At 52.1% G+C, this 10,958-nt stretch overlaps 1 protein-coding gene across 1 annotated transcript; it reads right to left on the bottom strand.

The window, feature by feature from the left end:
* Positions 1-1,230: 1,230 nt before the first annotated feature.
* Positions 1,231-4,023, bottom strand: CHRNA10 (cholinergic receptor nicotinic alpha 10 subunit). Its single transcript, XM_075548647.1, has 2 exons — positions 3,747-4,023; positions 1,231-2,093 (listed from the first exon to the last, which is right to left on the bottom strand). The coding sequence occupies exons 1-2, from the start codon at positions 4,021-4,023 to the stop codon at positions 1,633-1,635; spliced, it is 738 nt and encodes a 245-aa protein (XP_075404762.1). The 3' UTR covers positions 1,231-1,632.
* Positions 4,024-10,958: the final 6,935 nt, after the last annotated feature.

The following is a 10,958-nucleotide window of genomic DNA, read 5'->3' as shown; positions in this document are numbered from 1 at the left end:
CCAACAGCAGGACACTGGTTAAATGTGTGCTTTAAGTGTAGCCAAAATCCCTGATAATTCCACCTGCAGCGTTCTCTGAGGTCTTCTCTGGTAACTGCCAAGCCTTCTGGTGGAGAAATCAGAGTGTTGGGACTAATACCTACCCAGGGCTCCAGGAGTGCGGCTCTGGGTAGAGGTGGGGCACCCGGCTGGCAGAAAGTCATTCTGAGGTGTAAGACTTGAGCTAGTTTGGGAGAGAAAAACACTTGCCTATGCTAATTGCCGGTGTTACTCTTGATCCCTCACATGCTCACTTGGGAAGTTCCTATCGACTCTTCCAGGAAATCTTTTATGGGCTCTCCTACCATCTGGTGGTCCTTGAGTGCTTCCCTCTAGCACGTGTCCATGCCTGTCAGCTTCCTGTGCGCAGAGCCTGGGTCTGACCCATCAAAGTCCCAGGGCCTCACACACGGGAGATGCTAAGAAATGACTGGAAATAAGAATGGAACAAATACACCTACTCCTCACTTATCAACTCTCTCACTATCCAATACTTCACATTTACAATAGCAAAAACCTACCACCCGACTATTTTGCACATTAAGGATGTAAGTCTAACAGGAATGAATGACAAGGTATAAGGCAAAAATAACACTGGCCATGAGGGTTAAGGTTATATGTCAGTTTGGTTGGGCCATGATTCTCAGTGACTTGGTAGTTATGTAATGATGCAATTTGGGGGCTCTGTAATGATGATGTCATCCTCCATTTTGGGATGTTATGGGGTCATCTTCCATTTTCACATAATACCGGTAGGGGCTTGGAACCTAACCACGTTGACAAGCAAGGAGTAGGTATACGTTGTGAATGTCGGTCCGTGTATGGCCCCTACCTTGATCTCTTTGGGGCTCAGAAAGTCACCACGTGGGAATGCAGTGGACTATATGTGACTCTCCAGGATAGAGTGCAAGAAAGATGACAGAACGCTTTGGGCCTTGTGCCAGGATCTCAATCCAGTGCCAATCACATTCTTGTCAGTATAGATGTAACTTCTGTTCTGATCTAGTTAGCTAACCCCAGATCCCCAACTTCTACCAACAAGGGCGGCTCAAAGACAAGACAGACACGGCACAGGTGTTAGGAACACACTTGATTTATTATGAGTTAAGCCTTTGGTGCCAAATTCCGGTATGTTCTCTTGGTCTGGAAACTAGACCATGAACTTAGCTCATTCCAGGAGCCCCCAGGGGAGACAGGCAAAATTGAGTCCCTGCAATAGCAGCTGCATGGTTAAGTTAGGGAAAAGAGCAAACGGGACCACTCTTGTTTCTTATCTAATAGCAAGCACTCTCCCCACTAAAAACTCCAACACCCAGCACAGAAGTACAATTCTGTCCCTGTGAGCGTGTACTTGGATCCTGTTCCTCCTTTAGCAAGCAGGAGAGTGGAAAAGCTCTGGACTTCCCTCAGAGGTTAGGGTATGAAGCCAAAAAGCGCCTCTTCTGTTAGTGAAGTCCGCAGTGCTGATCTTGGAAAGGGTGTCACAGGCTCTTCGGCCCAGTTGGGAGAGAGTGGCTGGAAGATGTGAGGGCTGACCACCACCGTGGCCCCTGCCTTCTCTGACCGAGGACACTGTGGCTGCAGCACAGTGTCTCACAGGGCCTGTACCAGAACTATGAGGCTCATAATGAGGGCCATGGAGAAGAAGATTCCCAGGAAGAAGCGGTCCATCACACGGGCCAGGCGTTTCCAGTCCTCATGGCGGCGCTGGGCAGCCCGGTGGCTTCGGCAGGTGTTGGCAATGGTGGCTACATGGTGCAAGAGGGCTTCCTGGTGACACAGACACCGCAGCTCATGGCAAGGGCCTGCCAGGGGGCTGGCTTCTCCCTCAGGAGGCTGGGGGCGCCTCGGAGGTGACTCAGGTGGCCTGAATCGCCCACAGGGCTCCCCCCGTTCCCGAACGCACAGACCCCGTGCCAGGTGTCCCAGCAGGAGAGTCCGAGCCCAGGCCGGCACAGGGCGGGCACTGGGGCCGCAGTAATGCAGGTTCATGATGAGAATGGTGAGTGCCGTGGAGAATGTGACCATGGTCATAGTGGCCATGTAGTACTTCCCTGCAGGAGAAAGAAGCAGCCCTGGCAGTGCTGTTGGATGAACACTGGACTACGAACCACAGGGTGAGTTGTCCAAACCCACCAGCGGTTCGGCGGGCGAAAGATGAAGCTATCTGCACTACTAACGACTTACAGACTTGGAAACCCGGGTAGCGTTGCTATCCTCTGAACCGGTGAGCCGGAACCCACTTGGCAGTGGGCTTTTTGGGTGCAAGAACGAGTGAGTCACCTTGCAACAAGAACTCAGGGCGTCTAAGTTGCCCAGCTGCCAAAGCCAAAAAAGGAACACACCCATGAAGTTCTCAGGAATGATGGAAGCAAGAGGAGGAGGTAAGGGCCAAGTTCTCTTCAACCCTCTTTGCTACAAGTCAGTTCTCGCTCTCCCTGCTCCTCACTGTTCCTCTTCCTTGCTGGAGGCTGCACTCAACCCAAGAGGGTCTCATTCTCCCAACAATATGGACATGACCCTACACAAGGTACTGGCCCTTTCTGTACAGCGGGGATAACAACAGAACCTACCTCTTAGGCTTATAGTACCCAATGGAACAAAGGTCAACGCGTACAGTGAGCCCTTGTTTTACTTCCTCCCACCCCATTACATTATTTTTTTTTTGAAATTTAATTAAGGCAGTTTGATGGTGTCAGGCAATCAAAAGATATAGCATCTGGGGTCTTAAAAGCTTCAAGGTAAACATGTGGTCATCTAGCTCAGAAGCAACAAAACCCACATGGAAGAAGCACACCAGCCTGTGCGATCATGAGGTGTCGAAGGAATCAGGTATAAGGCATCAAAGAACAAAATATCATATTGTGAATGAGGGGGAGCACAGAGTGGAGACCCAAAGCCCATCTGTAGGCAACTGGACATCCCCTTATGGAAGGGTTGTGGAGAGGAGATGAGTCAGTCAGGGTGCAGTGTAGCAACAATGAAACATACAACTTTCCTCTAGTTCCTAAATGCTTCCCCCCAGCCCCCACCATTATGATCCCAATTCTACCTTACAAATCCGGCTAGACCACAGAATGTACACTGGTACAGATAGGAACCCGAAAAACAGGGAATCCAGGACCGATGATCCCTTCAGGACTATTGGTGAGAGTTGCGATTCTGGGAGGGTGGAGGGAGGGTGGGTTGGAAAGGGGGAACCGATTACAAGGATCTACATGTGACCTCCTTCCTGGGGGATGGACAACAGAAAAGTGGGTGAAAGGATACGTAGGACAGGGCAAGATATGACAAAATAATAATTTATAAATTATCAAGTGCTCATGAGAGAGTGGGGAGCAGGGAGGGAGTGGAAACAATGAGGAGCCGATGCCAGGAGCAAATGGTTTGAGAAGGATGAGGGCAATGAATATACAGATGTGCTTTACACGATTGATGGATGTGTGGATTGTGATAAGAGTTGTATGCGCCCCTAATAAAATGACTTTAAAAAATTAAGGCGGCTTTATTTTTAGAGTTTGCATTTCCCCAGTAAGTTCTTGACCAAAGACCTACGCCTGCCCAACATATGGGTGAGGAGTGCCCTGCATGGAAGGGGCCTACTCAATCTCAAAACGCAGGTGGGCTCAGAGGACGCACCCCCGACCAGCGGCCACGCCTTTGCCCCGCCCCCCCCCCCCCCCCCCCCCGCCCCGCGTCCCGCTCACCGATCAGGGGCACGCTCTCGGCGGGCGGCATGCTCTCGGCTAGGATCAGCTGGAAGACGGTGAGCGCCAGCAGCACGGTGACGCCCAGCGACACCTTCTCGCCGGAGTCAGCGGGCAGGTGGAAGGCCAGCGGGGCGAGCAGCGAGATGAGCACGCAGGGCAGCAGCAGGTTGCAGACGTAGGCGGCGGCGCGGCGGCGCAGCAGCAGCGTGAAGGTCACGTCCGGGTAGGGCTCGGAGCAGCAGCCGTACGTGAGCACGCGCCGCCGCGCCGGCATGCCCAGCACGCGCCACTCCACGTTGTCCACGAAGTCGGCCAGGCTGGCGGCGGCGCCGCGGCTGCGCACGTCCAGCTGGTGCCCGCCGTGCGTCCACGAGCCGAACGTCAGGCCGCAGCGCTGCGCGTCGAACGGGAAGGCCGACACGTCCACGCGGCAGGAGCTGCGCGTGATGGCCGGCGCGTCCCAGCGCACGGCGCCGTCGTGCCGCAGCACCACGTTGGTGCCGGCCGAGGCCGGCGGCTGCGCGTCCGCCCTGCGGACGGTGGGACGGGGCTCGCCGAGGCCGCCATGCGGACGCCCGCGGAGGGTGACATGCGCCAGGGAGCCCCGGGGAGCTGGAAGGAGCCCTGGTGGCGTCGTGGGTCACACGGGGCGGCGGGGGGGGGGGGAGTTGAAAACCACCAGCCCCTCCGCGGGAGAGAGATGAGGCTCTCTGCGCCCGTGAAGCGTTCGGAAACCCTCCGGGGCCAGTTCTACCGGGTCCTGTAGGGTCGCTACGACCCAATGGCGGTGAGTCTGTTTCTGTTTGGGCTCTTGGGAAGATAGAAGAACCCAGCAGAAATACAGCCACAGGCCCAGAAGGGACACGCATTTGGCCCAAGGCAGTAGTAAACACCCGACAGTAGTGCAGGGGTCATCTGCCAAGGTCAGAGAAGAATCTGAGAGAAAATCCGTAGAGCCCAGTCTGGCTGGGAGACCCAGGGCCCGCTTAGCCTCAGTGCCATAGAAGGCAACTCTAGAGCACAGCTTTCCAAACGTATTGGCCCACCACGCGCCTTTCAGGGACAAAATTACGCAGTGCCCCTTGGCAAGGAAACCTTCTGCACTACAGCACAAGTTCCAGGGTGAGTGTAGGCCTCTCCTTTTGTGGCCCCCTTGGGTAGTTCCAGCGTGGATCATAGCGCCCACTCCCCGGAGGTGCTGTGGGCACAATGGTTGGTTGTGGGTTAAGGGGGGTTCTTAAAACAGATGGGGGGAGCGGGGAGGGTGGGGGAAAAATAGAACTTGATGCAAAGGGCTTAAGTGGAGAGCAAATGTTTTGAGAATGATGAGGGCAATGAATGTACAGATGTGCTATATACAATTGATGTATGTATGGATAGTGATAAGAGTTGTATGAGTCCCTAATAAAATGTTAAAAAAAACAGATTAAAAAAAACACTTTATCCTGGATTATATGCGCTGTAGTATCACAGTTGTTAATTGCCAGAGGGGCACTGAGTAATTTCCCACCCCCCTGAAAATAGGATGGTAAGACAAATACTTTTGGGCACTTTGTAAGTTCCACAGGACCAAAGCTCTGCAGGGAACACATACACCCCTAGGCAGGCCTCTAAAGAAGCCCAGATAGCCTCGGAGCTGGCCTGGGAAGGTGTGCAGGTTCAGGAACAAGGCACTTATGTCCCAAGCCTCTCTGAAGACACAAAACTGGCCCTGGGCTCCCAGGGATCATTCAGCTTGGTTTGGTCTGGGACCATCCAACATGAGAGGTCATGAGGGATGTGGGGAGGCCGTGAGCCCCTGGAAGCTAAGAAGGGTCCTGGGGACACACAGAGCTTCAGGACAAACAGAGCAGCTGGTTAGGGCAAGGAGAGGGAGGGAGGGAGGGGCCAGGTGAGCAGTACTTGTTGTAGAGCACGATGTCCGGCAACCACACGAGGCTGCTGGGAATGCGGATGGCATCCAGGCCACCATAGGCATCTGGGTTCCATCTCAGGTACGCGTCTGTCCACTCCTGTCGGATCCAGAGGTACAGGGTCAGCACCTGGTTCCGCTCGTCCTAGAGGGGAGCAGGGAGTGGCCACCGAAGTGGACATGTGTATCCACAGACCCTCCGCTGTGCAAGCACACTCACTTCCACAGCTGTGGTCAGCACCCGCAGGCCCAGCTTGCCCATGCTCCAGTGCCCACCCAACCCTGAGCTGGCTGTGTGACCTTGCTGTGTGTCTTCTGCAGCCTCAGTTTCTTCAGCAGTAACATGGGGTGATCACTCCTGCCTAGCAGGAAATCAGGTCAATCAAGTGTGCACAATGCTGGTTGGACACACTGCCAGCCCCCAACAGTTAGTAGCTGTGGGAACTGTTCATATTACGGCTCACAGACTTGTGTGGAGGACATTCCCAGGTTCTCACCCTTTCATTCCTAGACGTTGTTATAAGCCCACTCCACAGCTGCACCACCTCCACCACCATAAACACACCATGTCAATGATCTGGGACAATGTCACCTCCAAGGTCACATTCAGAGTCTGGTCCGTGTCCGCCACAGGTCGCAAGGCGCTTGTGTAGTTTGCAAACAGGTCACGAAACAGCTTGTGAGCCAGCCTGCCCTCAGCTCCTGAGCATCCTGGGGGACCAGTAAGAAGGGCTATCTACCACAAGCCGAAGTCCTGGGGCCTCTCCACACCCTCCACCCTCACAAAGCTCAGTCCCTGCCCCCTGCTCCACGATCCCCTTGATGTCTGGCCCTCTCCCTCTAGCTCTGGCTCCAACCCCTCCATGGCCTGCCTCCAGGCACGAATGTGATAAAGACCACAGGGCAAGTTGGTCCCATCTCCCATCCCATATGAAAATCTCTTGGAACCTGAGTTACTGGAGGTTTCTGCCCCTCTGCCCTTTCCAAGGACTTGAAGCTCTGTCTGCCTTGCCACAAATGCTAAAGCCAACTGTCACCGAGTCTAATTGTGACACTTCCTGACGCCATGAGTGTCAGAGTAGAGCTGTGTCCACAGGCTTTTCAGTAGCTGATTTGACAGAAGCTGGTCACCGGGCCTTTCTTCTGAAGTACCTCTGGTGGACTTGAACTTCCAACCTTTCAGTTAGCAGCTAAGCACGTTTACTGTTTACACTGCCCCAGGCCTCTGCCACAAAAGCTAGAGGGATCCAAATACACCACAAGAATCCAAACTTTCACCCAGGCATTCTGAACCCCATTGCCTTCCAGCCTCTCCTCCTTGGCACAGTTCTGTCGCTTTCTACAAAGTTTGATACCGTGGGCCACTTCCTCCTGAAAACACCCCCTTCCCTAGGCCTTTGTGACGTGATGTCCCAGGTGTGTCAGAGTAGAAATGTGCTCTGTAAAGCCCCATAGTGGATTTCTACAAATACATGTATTGATGTTGCGAATATGAATAGAGCATACAGCGGGCAGTTGTGAAAACTTCTTCACCGTAAGCAAACACCTTGAGGGAATGAGTCACTGGATCTGGGGGACTCAGGACCATCATCTCAGGGAACACCAAGGACTGCTGGCATATCCACAAAGTAGTCTACATCGTACTTTGGTAAGTAGCAACTAGAGTCGTGGAAGCTTGTGAACAGCCACTTAAAAGTCCAACGGTTGCCCTCTCCTCTTCCAAAGGAAGGAGAAGAAAAGGACTCAGAAATAGGAAGTCAAACTGACTCTAGACCTTGAATGCTAACTTTCATGACCCGGAGACCAGAACTGAAAAGCTCCCAATGCTCTGAAAGGAATCAAAGTAGGTGATTCTGGATAGAATGAGAGAAAAATGTGAACAAAACTCAAAATCACTGAAAAAAAGACCAGGCTTTCTAGTGTGCTCGACTGGCAGACCCCTGCCCCCAGACTATGGCCTTTATACACTCTTCAAGCCTGGAACTGAACTGATCACTGTGTATCACTTTCAGTCACACAATAGACAGGCCTAGAAGCTGAACAGTAACATCAGGGAAGCACGAACTTCTGTCAGCCCCTGGAAATGGAAGGGGCAGCATTTGCGCAGGGATAAAGCTCAGAAGGCAGGGAGGGCTAGGAAAGAAGGCCTAAGGAGGTATGAATGTGGTAAACAGGGAGAAGAATGCTGTCACATGGGGATTGCCATCACCAAACAAAATCTGTATGAATTATTACACGGAAAACCAGTTCGCCCTGTAAACTTTAACCCAAGTCACAATAAAAAGTTGGTTGTTTTTAAAAACAACAAAAAAAGCCAGTCTGATCTAGCCAATAGAGTGCTTACACCTCCAGAATAAAGCCCAAACCCTTAGCTTGGCATTCAGGGCTCTTCATGATCTGGATTCTCTATCCCCCCAGTCCTATCGCTGGAAGTCTCTCTCATGATTCCCACCCAAGCCAGCCAAGTGTCCTCTTACCTTCTTACACCCCTCCTCCATGATCCCCACCTAGAGTTTGTTCCCAGGGCAGGGATTGAAGAGAAGGCTAGGCGATGGGGGCAGCACTTGGGAGGACAAGAACAGTGGTGCCGGGAGAGGTCAGGGCTGGCGGGCAGAGCTAGTGTCATACCTGGCAGGGGCAGAAGCAGGAACAGCAGGCCCCAACTGGAGCGGAGGAAGCTGAAGCTGAAACAGTTCCCGTGTTCCATGACCATAGCTGCAGTAAGGTGGAAAGGTCTCGGTGTGCAAGGCCGCCTGGGCAGTGTTAGGCCTTTCTGGAGGGCAGAAGCAGACTGAGATCCCTGCTGGGGTCAGCTACCCACCAGGAACCCTCCAGTTACCTTACTGTGGACTTCAGTCCTCCCTGGCATCTGCTGTCTCCTTCCCACCGGTCCTTACCTCTTCTGGCTCGCTTCTTTGCTATCCCCCACCCTCCCCTTTACCTCTCCTTCTGCTCCCGTTGGTTTCCTTTGGTCTTTCCACCTGTAACTCTTTCTGGGTCGCTCTCCCTCCTTCCCTCTGTTCTGCTCTCCATCTTCCCATTCCCACTTCCTCCTGCAATTTCAGCCTCCCTGGCATTCCCTCTTTACCTTCTACACCTGTGCTCTGGGTGAGCCTCGTGCTCTCTCAGCACTGTAGGAGTTGAGGGGATGGAGGCACAGGATAGCAGAGCCCCTCCTTCTTAGTCCTTTTCATTAGCTTAATCACAGGGGATCCTGTGCCCCATGGGAACAGAGCAAATGAAACTGACACCTCCGGCTACTGGGACCTGAATTATTCAGCAGGTGTAAAGCAACACGCAGGATCAGCTTAGTGGCCCAGCACGGGTGGGTGGAGAGTCCAGGGACATCACAGTTATATTCTGGGGGCTATTGGAGCCAAAGGCCATGAGAGGTGGTGAAGCAGAATGTGTTCATTGGCTCTTCTATCCATGTCTCTGTAACGCCCACCAAACGACTGGGTGGGACTAGGCAAATAGAGCTCTGTAAAACACTTCTAGGTGATTGGTCAGTTTTAGTTGCCATTCCCTAGGCTATTAAGAGAGCTTTCTCAGAAGCAGGAACAGAGAGAATCCAGGGACCATCAAGGTAGAAGAACTCTGGAGCATCTTTGAACTCCCTGCGTCGAGTGAGTGAGACCGAGACCAGAGACAACAGAGGCTGCAGGCTAGAGACTGGAGACCCGAGATAGAGCTGTGCCCCTGAGACCTGAGGGCATGAAACAAGGTGGCAGAGGAGCAAGTCGGCTTCCTGGTCCATAGGCAAAAGCCAAGGGACCACACAAGGGAGAGTCTGAGGGCCAGAGAGAGAGATTTGGTTGCTGGCTGAGGGAGAGGCACTGTTGTGACCCAATGACTGTATTCGTACTACTTAATGATCCTGACTTGTGGAATAGGGTTACTAGAAGTCCGAATCAACTTGAGGGCAAGCAGTTTGGTTTTTTGGTTTGACTTGTAGCCTGTTCACTTATCTAATAAACCCCCATCATTGTATGGACTGTGACTTGTGTGTGGCCATTGCAATGGATAACCAAGCCCAGCAAAGAAAAAGAGTACCATGGGAGGACAACTGGTGTCCGCAGAGGTGAAGAAAGATGGAGGGTAGAAGCATGTCTTAGCTCTGCCTCTTGGCAGTTGGCAGTTGGCCTTGAGCACATGTGGAGATGGATTCTCCTCCCTTGTGGAGCCAGAGGTCAGCTCTGGTCTCCATGCCTTTTCCACAGGGGCCAGCACTGGTAACTGCCCTACTAGCTTTGCTCCCATTACCAGCTTCTTCCCACTAAGGAATTAAGTCAGGAGCTATGTGCCAAGCAAACTGTCCGCTGCTGGCAGGGGTAGTACTGACCCACAGGCTGCTTCAGGGGGCCCACAGCGTGAGCTCTGGCCCACATCCTCTGCAGTCACTGCAGCCATTGCAGTGGCAGCTGGTCTTTTCTCCATCTTCAAGCACTGCAGGCAGTATGGAGTGATGGGGATAACAGTATTCTGCAGCGATCTCTAAGGTTTTCATTGACCAGCTTTTTTTTCCTTAAAAGATCATTTTATTGGGACTTTTATGGCTCTTATAAAAATTCATACATTAATTGTATCAAGCATATATATATTTACCTTTTAATTTCTTAAATATTTTTCCTTATTAAAGGATAATTTTATTAGGGCTCTTACAAAATTCCATACATCAATTGTATCAAGCGTATTTGTACATATGTTGCCATCATAATTTTCTAAACATTTACTTTCTATTTGAGCCCTTGGTATCAACTCTTGTTTCCCTCCCTCCCCCACTCCCACTCTCATGACCCCTTCATAAATTATTATTTTCATATCTATTTTACACTGACTGCTGTCTCCCTTACCCCACTGTTTCTGTTGTCATCCCCCTGGGGGTGTGAGTGCTAATGTGTCCATCATTGTGATTGGTTTCCCCCTTTTCCCCCCACCTATTACCCTCTGGTATCACTACTCCCATTTCTGTTCCTGGATCCCATCGAAGTCCATCTTCCTAGTCAGTCTGAGTCTCGAGACTTCACTGAAACCTGTCCATCCTGGGCGACCCCACCGATGCTGGAACTATTGGTGGTATAGTTTCCAGCATCCCAGCAACATTTAAGCCACCACAGTACAACAAGCTGACAGATGTGCGGCATTAAGCTTCAAATCTGTTAGTGAAAGGGTAATCTGTGCTTTTGAGGAAGGCAATTTGTGCTGGAAGAAAACGGCTAGAATGTTCTTTAGAAGCTAGCATGGTGAGACTTGGGCCTCATACTCTAGACTCACCAGAAGAGATCAGTCCCTGGGGA

Source organism: Tenrec ecaudatus, chromosome 4 (assembly GCF_050624435.1).
Source record: "Tenrec ecaudatus isolate mTenEca1 chromosome 4, mTenEca1.hap1, whole genome shotgun sequence".
Taxonomy (NCBI): Eukaryota; Metazoa; Chordata; class Mammalia; order Afrosoricida; family Tenrecidae; genus Tenrec; species Tenrec ecaudatus.
The sequence above is the reverse complement of the archived record's forward strand: the minus strand, read 5'-3'. Positions and strand labels throughout refer to the sequence as shown.

Excerpts from the sequence above, each read along its gene's own strand:
- CHRNA10 (XM_075548647.1), bottom strand. The coding sequence starts at position 4,023 with ATGCCGGCGCGGCGGCGCGTGCTCACGTACGGCTGCTGCTCCGAGCCC. Across the intron at positions 2,094-3,746 it reads CGAGAGCGTGCCCCTGATCG|GGAAGTACTACATGGCCACT; the intron begins GTGAGCGGGACG and ends TTTCTCCTGCAG.